At 41.5% G+C, this 15,868-nt stretch overlaps 1 protein-coding gene across 3 annotated transcripts in view; it reads right to left on the bottom strand.

Moving 5' to 3' along the window:
* The window catches only part of SH3TC2 (SH3 domain and tetratricopeptide repeats 2), a 181,785-nt gene that overhangs the window by 109,104 nt on the left and 56,813 nt on the right, over positions 1–15,868 (bottom strand). For all 3 annotated transcript variants that reach the window (XM_082254470.1, XM_082254468.1, XM_082254469.1), the window contains 2 exons: positions 6,351–6,478; positions 1,933–2,038 (listed from right to left, as the gene is read on the bottom strand). In XM_082254470.1, the coding sequence (XP_082110596.1) occupies positions 1,933–2,038; positions 6,351–6,478 (234 nt within the window). The remainder of the gene's footprint in view (positions 1–1,932; positions 2,039–6,350; positions 6,479–15,868) is intronic.

Below are 15,868 nucleotides of genomic sequence, written 5' to 3'. Positions count from 1 at the left end.
CGTTATCGTCCAGCGACATAGACCTACGTAGCTGGACTCCTCCCCTTCTCAGCCGCCCGTGCGCGCCGCCGGAGGCTCGCTCCCGCTGTGTCTGAATACGGGCCAGGGGAGGAGAGGCGGTGATCACCGCCGCTCTTCCCCGATCTTGGGGATCGAGTGAGGAAATCCGCCCGCTTGTGTAAACAAAGCGGGCGGATCTCCTTTGTGACAGGCAGGGACAGATTACAGGATTCAGCATAGCTGAACCTGCGATCTGTGCCTGTGTCACACAATCCCCTCCCCCCACACACGTCAGTAAGCACCAGGCATACATTTACCCCTTGATCGCCAATAAAGTTAACCCCTTCCCTACCAGTGTCATTATTACAGTAACAGTGCATATGTATAGCACTGATTACTGTAGTAATGTCACTGGTACCCCCAAAAGTGTCAAAAATGTCAGTTAGGGGTCCGATCTTTCCGCCGCAATGTCGCAGTCCCGCAAAAAAAAAATCGCAGATCGCCGCCATTACTAGTTAAAAAAAAAAACAATAAAAAGTACATAAATCTTTCCCGTAGTTAGTAGCTGCGATAACTTTTGCGCAAACCAATCAAAATACGCTTATTGCGATTTTTTTTTTACCAAAATGTGTAGCAGAAAACAAATTGGCCTAAAATGTTAAAAAATTTTGATTTTTACATTTTTTTGGGGGGAATTTCATATAAAAAAATGTGAAAATATTGTTATTTTTTCAAAATCTTTTTTTGTTTATAGCGCAAAAAGTAAAAATCGCAAAGGTGATCAAATACCACCAAAAGAAAGCTCTATTTGTGGGGGACAAAAGGGCATAAATTAAATTTGGGTACAGCTTCGCACGACCGTGCAATTGTCCGTTAAAATAATGCAGTGCCGAATCGCAAAATATGGCCTGGTCAGGAATGGGGTAAAATCTTCCGGTCTTAAAGCGGTTAAAAATACACTCATTGAGAATTTTTTTGTCAACGACATGTAGCTAAATACATTTTGGTCTAAATATATGACAAAAATTGAATATATTGGATATTTTTTAACTGTCAAAGTAGAAAATGTCAATTTTTTCGCAAAATTTTCGCTCTTTTTTTATTAATATCGCAAAAAATGAAAAGCGCAGAGGTGATCAAATACCACCAAAAGAAAGCTCTGTTTGTGGGGGGAAAAAGGACATAAATTTCGTTTGGGTACGGCGTTGCATGACCGCGCAATTATCAGTTAAAGACGCACAGTGCCAAGTTGCAAAAAGTGGCCTGGACGTAAAGCAGGAAAATCCTCCGGTGGTAAAGTGGTTAATGTGAGTTAGGGACTTTAGATGATAAGCTCTTTGAGGGCAGACACTGATGCAATTGTAAAATATATATGTAAAGTGCTATGTATATTAATGGTGCTACATAAGTACTTAATAATAAATAGTAGAAGGCACTTTTTTGACTTAAGAATAAATACATGAATATTATATTATATATATATATATATATATATATATATATATATATATATATATATATATATATATATATATATATATATATATGTATATATATATATATATATATATATATATATATATATATATATATTTCTACCCTTTAATATGCAGACTAAGTTTTTTTTTTTTTTTTTTTTTTTTTTTTTTTATGAACCCAATTCAATCCCCAATCTTTATGCAGGTTTATAGTAAACTTATACTAGCAGCCCTATTTCTCACCCAAGTGCACTTTTTGTGGCAGGTTTGTGCACAAAGAAATCATTTAAGGCCTGCAATTTACTTTACATTGGCTGTAGATTCAGTGCCTTTTTTTAACAATGATCCAGTTAACGGACATTTTTAAATCATTTAAATAATAATAATAAAAATAAAATGATTAAAAAGCATTGAGAAATTCCACTTGAAAAGAAAGGCATGCTTCATCACTAACCTAGTGAGAGATAAGTAGTAAACTTCCAGATTTCCTCTATAGTCTTGAAGGTGATAATGAAAACATCATTCTGAGCCTGGATGGACACTAGCCGGGCGGACAGCTCCTAAAATAAATGACAACATAAAATTACAGCCTTGCTAGAAATCCATGCTAAAAGCTACATTCTGTTGTGGACACTAGATGGCAGTCAGACAACTTGGTCATGTTGCTCAATAGCTATTTTTTGGTAATACAGACTTTTCTTCTGAACAACAATCTTAGGAAGGCTTGCTGTCATTAAAGGGTACCCATAGTCATCAACACCACCCAGTCATGTCATTTGTATGGGTACCGTAAGCATTTTATGTGAAAGAAGCACACTCTTAGTGCATTCATGGTTGAAAGGACTACACTAGCTGTAAGTGATGTATAGGTGGTGTTTTTCGGGCTATTTATCTGAAAAGTCACTGAATAAAAAAAGCACTGCTGTGATCAGAATTGCAAGTTATGGTATATACCCGTTCATTAACTGCCAAGCTGTGATCTTTGCAAGAGGTACTTAAAGTGAACTTAAAAACAGTATGGCAAGGACAGTAGAGTAGTCACCACAAGACACCTGCACCCCTGCATGCCCCCCTGTTGCTGCAATCCAGATCTGCAGATCACCCTAAATCCTACACAATTACCAATTTTTGGAATTTTCATATGATTCAGCAGTGCCCAAAAATGACAATGCTTGGGCATGGCACTTGACTGTTCAGGTACCATTCACTGGCTTGCAAGAAGCAAGAAGGTTGTTCCTTGACCTTCACTGGTGGATTGGGTTGGCAGGGGAGTGAAGTAAAAGCATAGCTTCCAACGGCCCTTCATTTCGAGGGACTGTCCCTCATTTTATAATACTATACAGTATAAATTAAATTACCATTTTCAAATATAATAAAAAATATATATATTTTCGTGCTTATAAACTACCAATAAAAAACAAGCATATGCACACGTGAGATATATCTATTTTTGCATATTTGGTAATATATGGACACAAAAATATATATTTTTTAATTGTATTTGTAAAAAGGTTTTATCATTTATAGTTCCAGCTGAGTACTCAGAGCACAATGAGTCACTGGCACTCCTGCTCCTCTTTTCAGTAAACATCTTGCCTTCTTTCCAATGAATGCAAGACATTCTGTGATTGGAGGAGGGTAGATCATGACATTCATCTGCCCTTCCTCCAATCATAGAGCGTCTTGCATCCACTGAACAGAATACACAATGTTAGGTTCTGAGTGCACTGTATGGGGGTGAGTAAAAGTCAGAGTTACTCATAATGCTGCACCCTAGGCACATGGGATACATTTCATTAGTGTAGATCTATTTTTACATTGCACGTAAAAAAAAAAAAAAGTTTTAGGCCAAAGTTTAACTTTAAAAGACCCCACACCTACAGAAAAAAAAAGAAAAAAACTGTTGATCTATCAACAAATGCAATCTGCACCACAGTCTTTTTGTGGGCTTTTTCTAAACCACTCAATCATTCTCACTGTCCTCATTTTCACAACATTGAGGCTAATTCTTCTATAGTTAAAGATAAGCAATTGGACTCCTAAGGGCAGAACTAAACTTAAAAAGTTAATATTGCAAACAGGCAGGGTCTTTATTGAAGAAGAGATATTTGATGTCTCTTCTGCAATAAAGTACACTTGTCTGCCTGTTCACCATGAGCTGCAGAATGCACACTGAGCATCGGTGTTTATAAACACTGCTCCAGACCCCCAATTAAGTTCACATATATGCCAATTGGATGCATTTTGAACTGCATCCAATTTGCATGACGTGAACCAAATCAGCTTTCTCCGGAGCTGGTTCACATATGTGCAGGCTGTCCGCAGTGCATTTTTAGTAAGAGTCCTGTATGATTTTCAGTCGAGTTCGGGTGCAATTTCAAATGTCATACACTTTAAAAAATATGTACCTGAATCGCACGGTAACCAGTGAAAGAAACCGCACAAGACTCCTTTAAGAAATCGTCAATAAAACCGTGCCTGGACATATGTGAACCGAGCCTTGTGTATCTTTCTGTTTCATCTGCAGATCAAAGGGATGAACTTATTTGGATCTGCAGATGATGTCAGTTGAAGCAACTTGACAAGTTAAAAAAAAAAAGTTTTGTTTTATGAAAATTTTTCTCTATTTAACGCCTTGTTAACCCTTAAGCCTAGCATACAAGGGCCGAATGTCGGGTGGCATCGGCCAGTTCATTAGAAACTGGTCGACATTCTATCCGTGTGTACTGCAGCTGCAGCAGTTGCAGGGGCATGACCGAAAAAGGTGTGCCAATGGCTCCCAATCAGCACTCTCAGGCAATGTCTGAGAACGCTGACTGGAGTGTTCTGGCGGGGGCCGTCCTCCTGTCAATTTAGTATCTTGATATGCCACACCTGTGAGGTGGATGGATTATCTCGGCAAAGGAGAAGTGCTCACTAACACAGATTTAGCCAGATTTCTGAACATTACTTGAGAGAAATAGGCCTTCTGTGTACATAGAAAAAGGTAAAGATCACATTATATATATATATATATATATATATATATATATATATATATATATATATATATATATATATATATATATATATATATATATATATATATATATATATATATAGATAGATAGATATAGATATATATATACATATACTGTATATCACAAAAGCACACCCCTCACATTTTTGTAAATATTTTATTATATCTTTTTATGTGACAACACTGAAGAAATGACACTTTGCTACAATGTAGTGAGAGTACAGCTTGTATAACAGTGTGTATGTATATATATATATATATATATATATATATATCAGTGTAAATTTGCTGTCCCCTCAAAATAACTTAACACACAGCCAGTAATGTCTAAACCGCTGGCAACAAAAGTGAGCACACCCCTAAGCGAAAATATCCAAATTGGGCCCAAAGTGTCAATATTTTGTGTGGCCACCATTATTTTGCAGCACTGTCTTAACCCTCTTGGGCATGGAGTTCACCAGAGTTTCAAAGGTTGCCACTGGAGTCCCCTTCCACTCCTCTATGACAACATCATGGAGCTGGTGGATGTTAGAGACCTTGTGCTCCTCCACCTTCCATTTGAGGATGCCTTACAGATGCTTAATAGGGTTTAGGTCTGTTGACATACTTGGCCAGCTCTTAACCTTTACCCTCAGCTTCTTTAGCAAGGCAGTGGTCATCTTGGAGGTGTGTTTGTGGTCATTATCATGTTGGAATACTGCCCTGTGGCCCAGCCTCCAAAGGGAAGGGATCATGCCTTGCTTCAGTATGTCACAGTACATGTTGGCATTCATGGTTCCCTCAATGAACTGTAGCTCCCCAGTTCCGGCAGCACTCATGCAGCCCCAGACCATGACACTCCCACCACCATGCTTGACACACTTGTCTTTGTACTCCTCATCTGGTTGCCGCCACACACGCTTGACACCATCTGAACCAAATAAGTTTATCTTGGTCTCATCAGACCACAAGACATGGTTCCAGTAATCCATGTCCTTAGTCTGCTTGTCTTCAGCAAACTGTTTGAGGGCTTTCTTGTGCATCATCTTTAGAAGAGGCTTCCTTCTGGGACGACAGCCAAGCAGATCAATTTGATGCAGTGTGCGGCGTATGGTCTGAGTACTGACAGGCTGATCCCCCACCCCTTCCTTCAACCTCTGCAACAATGCTGGCAGCACTCAAACGTCTATTTCCTAAAGACATCCTCTGTATATGAAACTGAGCACATGCACTTAACTTTGGTCGACCATGGTGAGGCCTATTCTGAGTGGAACCTGTCCTGTTAAACCACTGTATGGTCTTGGCCACTGTGCTGCAGCTCAATTTCAGGGTCTTGGCAATCTTCTTTTAGCCTAGGCCATCTTTATGTAGAGCAACAATTCTTTTTTCAGATCCTCAGAGAGTTCTTTGCCGTGAGGTGCCATGTTAAACTTCCAGTGACCAGTATGAGAGAGTGAGAGAGAACACCAAATTTAACACACCTGCTCCCCATTCACACCTGAGACCATGTAACGCTAACAAATCACATGACACCGGGGAGGGAAAATGGCTAATGGGGCCCAGTTTGGACATTTTGACTTAGAGGTGTACTCACTTTTGTTGCCAGCGGTTTAGACATTAATGGCTGTTTGTTGAGTTATTTTGAGGGGACAGCAAATTTGCATTGTTATACAAGCTGTACACTCACTACTTTACATTGTAGCAAAGTGTCATTTCTTCAGTGTCACATGAAAAGATATAATAAAATATTTACAACAATGTGAGGGGTGTACTCACTTTTGTGAGATACTGTATATATACACAGTATATAAAGTATACACACAGGCGGATTGCTGACAGCTTGCTAGAAATACATCTGTGAACTGAAAGCTTACCTTAAATAGTAACACAGTTTCCTTGTTATCATTTTCTAGAGCCCACAGAGTCTTCCTAGCTGCCTCCTGCAGAGAGACATTAGGGCCCAGGGTGGAGCGTCGCAGGATGGAGAAGGACAGGGAGATTTCTGTAGAAAACAGGAAGGGCAAAAACAGGAGAGGAAACCAGCAGTATTTACTTGATAGCTGTCTTGATTGTGACAGACAGAATACCTGGAGATCCAACAATACCAGCAGAATAGACATTGTACAAATTATATTTTTTACCTGGCAATGTACATAGCTCGATATCTATTTTTTATATAAAAGGCAGAGTTTGTATTTCATTTCATAACTATAACATTTCTATGAGTTTGAAGATTGTGTGTAGCTGTGCAAGGTACTTCCTTCCATTGTCACTGGGAATAAAACCTGCATAATTGTAATAGGAAGTATTGTGTATTGTCCCTGTTTCCTGTAAACCGTACAACTTGAAGAGATTAAAAGTTCTTTTGTATGCATCTGTCTATGTGTTAGGACTATTTTAGTGTGACTATAAAAGGTAAGATCCCCTAAGATTAAAGTGTATGTAAATCCAAGAATACAAATGCAATATATTGCAACATACCGGGCCTTAGAAACAGTGGCTTCGTTTTTTTGTTTTTTTTTAGGATTTCTTCTGTTGTTTTCATCTAGGGATCCTGTCAGCAACATATTTTCTTTCCGTGAGTGAAAACAGTACTTTATTATACTGTATTCATGAAAAATTCTGTATATATTGGGCTATCAGTGGAATTTAAAGCATCACACCCCCTGTGTACACAGAACACCATAACTGCTAAAATAGCCTACTGAGCCTTTTAAGGTGATTTATAATAAATCATGTCTCTTGACGGCTCTTCATTAAAAATGTATGTCTTTTAAATACATAAACATACATTCCTTGTATCCCATAACCATGGACATAGTATTTACAATAAAATGGGCAGCACAGCGGCTAAGTTGTTAGCACTTCCGTCTAGCAGTACTAGGGTTGTCTAGTCGAATCACAGCCACAACGGCCTAGAGTTTGCATTTTCTCCCTGTGCCTGTGTGGGGTTCCCCTGGGTACTCCGATTTCCTTCCACATTCCAAAGATATGCTGGTAGGTTAGTTCAATCTCATGTTATTGATAGAAAAAAAAAAAACATACCAAATATGTAACATTTCATAATAGATCAGTATTTCAAGTATTTGTTATAAACAAGAACTTGTTGAGCAAACATTAAGATATCATAAAGTGTGTTGAGGAACTCTTTTACTCAGAAAGCGTTGTGCTATAGAGATTGCCTACTGTCGTTATGTGGTAGGGAAACATTTTGAAACTAGTGCTCCAAGTGTATTCAGAGGCACAAAGTAGTTACATTGCAAGAAAAGGAAGGGGAATGAAGCAGCAGAAGAGAGGAAGGAAAAACAGGACAGTCCATTTTGGCTATGGGGTATTTGTATCGGGTTTATCTTCAGCCCACAGGACAAACTCTGCAGAGTAATGAAACATGGACCATAAAGTCCAAGTGATGGAGAATCGCTCCTTTTTTCTGTTTTCCTAAGCCAACAGATGCTCAAGGTCTCTAATACGATCCACTTCAGTAGCCCAATCACCCAGGGAAGGCAGGGAAGGCCCGGGAAGGCATATCTGTTGATTTCCAGTGTCGAGGAATCACTGCCCTAGTCGCGGCTAAGAAATGCCACAGTACATCTTTTTTAATTGATTTGAGAGAGCCCGGGATCAAAGACGAAAAAGGGCTACCTCTGGTGAGGGTTAAAGAGAAGTCGTCATCAGCCTACAGTACAAATCAAAGACTGTTTCCCAGAATGTCCGAACAGGAGGGCAATCCCACCACATGTGGAGCAAGGTACCTTTAGTGGACAAGCATCTCCAACAAGTGTCAGGCAAAGATTGGTTGATACATTGTATAGTAGAAGGGCATCTGTACCATCTAGTCACCAACTTAAACCCTTTTTCTTGGGTCTTAGTTGCTAGAGAGAGCTTATGCATCAAAATGAAGTATTTTTGCCAGTCTATATGCAAGATAGTATTTTGTAGCTCTTTTTCCCATGCCTGCATGTATGACAGAAGGTCAGGAATGGAAATGTTGAACAGGAGGGAGTAAAGTTGGGAGAGTACATGTGTTGGGGGATCGGCCTGTAGGAGCATATCTTCAAATCCCAATGGTTCACATATAATATCTGATAAGGAAGGGAAATTGCGAAGATATAAGACTCTCTGAAACCACCATTTTAGGTGTTGGAAGAGTACCCGGCATGGGAAATCAGTCATTAAAGAGGAGTCTGCATAAAGGACTTGGGCAAGTCATCTGTGATCTTCCTTATACCATGGTCCGAACCCTGTCCAACCTATGGATGGTGGCAAACGCCAGGGTCCCAAAAAAGGGAGTCATGGGTCTCAACAGTTTTGATATGGCACCCGATGATGTCAACCGATTCCAAATCTGAATTGTCTAGTGGGTAATGTCGCTGGAGAGCAGCGAGTTCTTATGAAGAGTTGCGGATATCCATGGTAAAACACAAAGATCACTTGCTGGAAGGTTAAATGGCTCCTGTCTAAATTGGCCCCAGTATGTGTGTATACGTATATATGAGTTAAGGACCTAGGATTGTATTATTCCATCTGTCAGGCGGATCGAATCTGTTTCCATCTGATTGCCCCATAGAGGAGAATGGGACTGTCTATGCAGAGCGCACATGGATCTGTCATCCGACTGCTCAGTGGAGATTAGTGGAGAGATCCCCTGCTGAGCAAGCGGTTTCCCCTTACCACAGGCACCCGTGTAAAAGGGGCCACTTTAACAGGTATTTTTATGCACTAATTGAAAGATATAACAAAAAGCTTGGTATATCTACCATACAAAAAAGACAAAATAAAAAAATGGCTTGTTCTTAGGGTTTACATACACTTTAGTCAAGAAAGAGGGCTAAAGCTACCCTTAAACATGGATGTACGGTTGTCCTACAAAGACTGAGAGACCCTAGAATTATTATTGTTTATATGGTGGTGTATATTAGGTGAGTAGTTCATGTCTGGTGAATTATGCATAGAGGAGTTCACACACATTATCTCAGATTTTGAATCAGATACAAATAGTTGCCTGATGATTTCTCATCCCAGTGGATCAATATCTTGACAGTCAATGCTGGCAGTGGCGTAGCGTGGGGGGTGCAGCCGGTCATCTCGCACCGGGCGCAACATTTAGGGGGGCGCAAAATGATTCCCTTGCCATCCCGAGGGTCTGTGCTGCAGCTTGTTGCCTCCCCCAGACCCCTCCACCTCCGGTGAGGCATTAGGGCATTCCTCTCAGCGGCACCCTATTCCAGCTCCCCCTGCCCCAGGGCTCCTTTGGTCCAGTCTGTCCCTCTGGCGCGGGCTGTGAAACAGCGGAGGGGGAGGGGCAGTGCTCGGAGCAGTTATGGCCATGGGAGAGGTCAGAGGTGCATTCGCTGCTAGCTGACCTCCCGGAGGCAGGGATACCAACGAGTGGCTGGATGGTGGGGGCTCCTACAATACTGCCCGCCCGCTGCTGGGGAGAGCTGTGATCAAATGGACGATGAGGCAGTAGAGAGGTAAGGAGAATGATGGATCCACCATCTGCATCGTACTGTGTGTGGAGGATGGGGGGTGAGTAGTGCAGGAAGTAGGTGTGTAAGGTATGTCAGTGTATGGGTCAGGTAGGTTAGTGTATGGGTCAGGTAGGTCAGTGTATGGGGCAGGTAGGTCAGTGTATGGGGCAGGTAGGTCAGTGTATGGGGCAGGTAGGTCAGTGTATGGGGCAGTGTATGGGTCAGGTAGGTTAGTGTATGGGTCAGGTAGGTTAGTGTATGGGTCAGGTAGGTTAGTGTAGGGGTCAGGTAGGTTAGTGTAGGGGTCAGGTAGGTTAGTGTAGGGGTCAGGTAGGTTAGTGTATGGGTCAGGTAGGTTAGTGTAGGGGTCAGGTAGGTTAGTGTATGGGTCAGGTAGGTTAGTGTATGGGTCAGGTAGGTTAGTGTAGGGGTCAGGTAGGTTAGTGTAGGGGTCAGGTAGGCTAGTGTAGGGGTCAGGTAGGTTAGTGTAGGTGCCAGGTAGGCTAGTGTAGGGGTCAGGTAGGTTAGTGTATGGGTCAGGTAGGTTAGTGTAGGGGTCAGGTAGGTTAGTGTACAGTATGGGTCAGTGTAGGGGTCAGGTAGGTTAGTGTAGGTGCCAGGTAGGCTAGTGTAGGGGTCAGGTAGGTTAGTGTAGGTGCCAGGTAGGCTAGTGTAGGGGTCAGGTAGGTTAGTGTATGGGTCAGGTAGGTTAGTGTAGGGGTCAGGTAGGTTAGTGTAGGGGTCAGGTAGGTTAGTGTAGGGGTCAGGTAGGTTAGTGTAGGGGTCAGGTAGGTTAGTGTAGGGGTCAGGTAGGTTAGTGTATGGGTCAGGTAGGTTAGTGTAGGGGTCAGGTAGGTTAGTGTAGGGGTCAGGTAGGTTAGTGTACAGTATGGGTCAGTGTAGGGGTCAGGTAGGTTAGTGTAGGTGCCAGGTAGGTTAGTGTAGGGGTCAGGTAGGTTAGTGTAGGGGTCAGGTAGGTTAGTGTAGTGGTCATTTTAGGCATCAGGTAGGTTGGTGTATGGGTCAGGTAGGTTAGTGTATGGGGCAGGTAGGTTAGTGTATGGGTCAGTGTAGGGGTCAGGTAGGTTAGTGTAGGGGTCAGGTAGGTTAGTTTAGGGGTCAGGTAGGTTAGTGTAGTGGTCATTTTAGGCATCAGGTAGGTTGGTGTAGGGGTCAGGTAGGTCAGTGTAGGTAGGTCAGTGTAGGGGGTCAGGTAGGTTAGTGTAGGAGTCAGTGTAGGTAAGTCAGCGTAGATACGTTAGTGTAGGGGGCAGGTAGGTTAGTGTATGGGTCAGTGTAGGGGTCAGGTAGGTTAGTGTAGGGGTCAGGTAGGTTAGTTTAGGGGTCAGATAGGTTAGTGTAGGGGTCAGGTAGGTTAGTTTAGGGGTCAGGTAGGTTAGTGTAGTGGTCATTTTAAGCATCAGGTAGGTTGGTGTAAGGGTCAGGTAGGTCAGTGTAGGTAGGTCAGTGTAGGGGGTCAGGTAGGTTAGTGTAGGAGTCAGTGTACGTAAGTCAGCGTAGATACGTTAGTGTAGGGTTCAGGTAGGTTAGTGTAGGGGTCAGTGTAGGTAGGTTAGTGTAGGTAGGTCAGTGTATGGGTCAGGTAGGTCAGCGCAGGGGTCAGGAATGTCAGTGTAGGAGTCAAGTAGGTCAGAACTACTATACTACTGGAAGGGAGTGCTAATCCCCGGGTTAGGGGGCGCAAATGACTTACCTTGCCCCGGGTGCTGACAACCCACGCTACGCCACTGAATGCTGGTAAATCAGAATCATACAGGGTGTACAATTAGTACCAGTGTCTGAGGTCCCAACCAGGTAAGAAGGACAAAGAACCGGTAAAATATCTGTATAGTAAAACATTTTTGCAATGTTCCCATTCACTCCATTCTGGGCTAACCACAAGAAAAAAGGCAAGAGGCCAGAGCCAGGAGATGGCAGATGGAAATAGATGCATTAATCCAAACCTTTATGTCTTCACAAATAACAGATGTGTGAACACGTACACTCACACAACCGAAGCCTGCAGGTTCATGCAAAAGAGAAGGCCTTGAAGGCAAGCCTAGAGCCAGCCTTTACTTTAGGGGGGAAAAAACGATAAAATCCAACCAAACTAATACAAAATAATTCTGAGAATAAATAATACTGTTAGCTACTAGAAACCAAAGACATAATGATTAATAGCCAATCTTGCCTGAATTGGCTGGATCAAGCAACAAACCTCCTCTATCAGAGGGTGTCTCAAATTCGAGACACCCACATATTTACACCTGCAGCAGTATTAGCGGGAGAATCTTCGGGATGGTGAGTAATCAAAGCCATTACTGAATACCCTAAGCATGTAAGGCAACAATTTTCGCTGCTTACCTAAATAGAAAAAAGCTGCATCTATACTAAGTTGTCAAAATATAATAGCTAAATATATATACACTAGTGAATTCCAGCAAAAAATGTTTGAAAACAAAAGATTCACACAAAGCAATAGTAAACATCCGTTGTTTTAAAAAAAAAACAAGATGGTTAAATGATTTTCAATGAGAAAACGCTACATTTGTTTACACTTGCGGTTGCCATTGCAGCCCCCCTGAAACTCATGGTGGCTTGCTTTACAGAGGACATTGGACAGGCAGCTGGGACTTAATATGCAGCCTCTTCACTGTCTGTTTTAACCCTTTAAAGCCCTCAGCACGGCCCCACAACCACATGCATTACACAAGGTTTCAGGATGGTCGCGGTACAACACATTAATTGGAATAGGTCACGCCTTACTGCCTAAAAAAATGACCTTTGGTATAAATTTTGCCACAACATGTGTGCCAACCTCTGGCCACAATATTAGATTAACGTTGGTAGTAAAACTGCTGCTCTATCGCCTCCATTTTTTGTGATCACTGCACTGAGAACTACAAGTCTCTCTTCCATTGACTTGTAGTTTATTCATTCACAGATCTATAGAATGAATGGTGCTGCTGTGTGGGCGGGGCCATGTAAATTTCAAATCTGACAGCAGCTTTGGGGGAGAAGAACCCCTGCAAGCTATGGTGGGTGACTTTCTGGGGGTGGGGGAGCCCACTTGGGAACTTGTAACACCCTAAATATGGGTGCAACATGTAACATGGTCTTAAAGGTGTACTTGAGGAAAGTGGAAAAACAATAAAACTGGACCTTTTAGCAGCGGTGTGGCGCTTTAATTTATGTTTTTTGTTAAAGGTGGAGTTTAGTTTTAAAACAAATTTCATGGGTAAAAATGTTAGACAATATGTTTTCCCCATGTTCTGCCTGTGGTGCCAAGGTGAAGATGAAGTCATCAACCTTCTGGCATGATCCTGGGGAATGCTGAATAGCCCAAATCTCACTAGGAAGATTATCCTGAATTGTGCTGCAGCATCTTCATGTGAGATTTGGAGCAATTAACATTCCCAATGATTTCTTCATCAGGATGATGACTTCACCTCCTGTACTATGGAAGCCTGGGTAAATTGGAGGTATACTTTGTAACCTTTTCCCCCTACATGTTGATTTTCTGAATTTTTTTTTATTAAGTTAAATGCAGCATTTCCGTAAAGGGAGGACTGCTTACTGAAAAAGTGGGCCTTGCTTACACAATGAACACAAAATGGCCCCATGTAACGTTCACAGTGCACAGGAAACTACATTTATGGTAAAGCATCTAACAATGCAAAATTAAACTCCTGAATATGCTCACCTCCCCCTTCCAATGATGCAGTGGGTACATCCCTCACCAGCTGCTTTTATCCCCCCTTGGGTGTTGAAATGTTGACCTTTTGATTGGCCAGTAGGGGATCAAGTCCTCCTGTGCATGCACAGCCAAAGTGTGCCAGGATTCTATACTAAGCTATGCATCTCAATGTACATTCAATAGAAGATTGCAAGCAGGCAGGTAAGTGTGCATTGTCACAGAAGAGATACAGCATGCAGTGCCACTCTAAGCTGAGCCTGAGATCTCTCAGTGAAGGGAACTGGCGTAATTGCACCATTCAGAAGTGTAAAAGCATTATCAAAGAGAAGAAAAGGAGCTGCTCACCAACCCAGTGCATTAGTATGTAGATGAACGTGGCCTCAGCCAACGCCGATCCAGCCATGCCCCCCTTACATGTTTTGCCCCGCTCACTGGGGCTTGGTCACAGAGATAACATGGTGAAACATGTCAGGGGGGCATGGCTGGAGAGGTGCTGGCTTGTCCACTAAAGGTCATCTATATACTAATGCACTGGGTTGGTGAGCGTCGCCTTCTCTTTTAAAGAGCTGCCTGCTTGCATAATTGGACAAGCTAGATTTAGTTCCACCTTAGGGCTCCTCTCACACAGGCATTTAAACACACTGCTAGTCCCAAGAGCAACATTTAAAGCACATCCAATCAGTGAATGAACAACCAGCACAGCCAAGCACCATGCAACATAATACATGGGCAGGCAGTGGTCCAAACACAGCAGCATTCATAGTAGCTGCCTGTTTTTTTTTTTTTTGTGGGCATGCACAATTGACCCTCCTTCCCATTCTGAACCCGCCTGGAGAGTGTCCCAGCCAGGGGCAGAATGTCACCAGTAAACACACACTGCCTTAGATGTTCCTCTACATGCCACACAATGGGAACCAAGCCTTTATGTTTGTGCCTATTTGACAGTTATGGAGTATTTCAAATATGACTTAGTCTGAATAGTTTATAATGTTGCATCTAGAATTCCACAGAACATTCAAAGCCTCTATTTACTTTGGAAAACACCATGAGGCATATTTATAAAGCAGTGAATGTGACATAGAAGATTCGCTGGTGGTGAATCAATCATTGTCATTTAAAACTTGGAAGATTCACCTGCAAATTGTCTGGTTTATTATTATAACCAAAAACATTTTTACAGTGTTGAGTTCACAGAAATCTAGCAACAGCTAATATCAGACTCATCACCTTGTGGGCCTAGTTTGTGGGCAATATTTCAGCTGCACTATGTGGTATTTAGCTTAGAATTAGAGGTATAAGTAACATGTATTATGCATGTCATTAAAATATTTTTTAAATATATTCACTACTTACTGTAACTCAAGTAATTTATTTTCCTTTTGCAATAATAGTCATACTTTGCCTGACACTGTTAAGACTCCAGTTTAACGAGTCTCCTTTCATAACCATCCTCCCTTCCTTCTACTTTAAGCAACATGGTAGAAAAAAAAGAAGAGGAGGACCTGGTTTTCTTTAGCCACATACGAGATACTACAAGGAACAATAATGTGAAATGGAAGTGTATCTTAACTTGACACCTAACACCACTCTTTTGCACAAGAGAAAGACCAGTTTTCCTAAGATTGCCCTGAAAATTGTCATTTTTGGAACTAAAACACAGTACAAATTTGTATTAAATGATCAAATAACATATTTTAAAACTGTCAGGCCCTCTTTGAATACAGGGATATTATTGGTAAATAGTAATCACACATGATTTCCTGGTAGGTTTTCACATAATTTGTGTTAATATGACAATACACTCTTTGTTCTCTTACCTGCAGTTCAAGCGTTGCAAAATTCATGTAAACATAATTTTTCTTACTCTTATTAGAGGATATTACCTGCCATCTACCCAAAATTAACATTTTATTTTATATCCAAATGCATTAAATAAACCATAATATGTTTTCTTTCATTTTTAAATATTATGAATCTGCTGTTCAAAGTGGTAATCCACTCCAATTTTGATATCTCACTTTTCTTGAATGTCAGTGGATTTATTCACTTACCAGCTTCTTATAACACTGGGCTATCTCAGAAGAGAAATCTTCCCAAAATCCTAACCTTGCCCTCTTAGTGCAGCTTACTTTATTTGAAGTTGAGCTATGTGGTCATGAAGCTCAGAATAGAAGCATGACAACACTGCTGGCTATCAAGCCAAGCAGAGAAATAGAAGGCCTTA

Source organism: Pelophylax lessonae (assembly GCF_965119305.1).
Source record: "Pelophylax lessonae genome assembly, chromosome: 4".
Taxonomy (NCBI): Eukaryota; Metazoa; Chordata; class Amphibia; order Anura; family Ranidae; genus Pelophylax; species Pelophylax lessonae.
The sequence above is the reverse complement of the archived record's forward strand: the minus strand, read 5'-3'. Positions and strand labels throughout refer to the sequence as shown.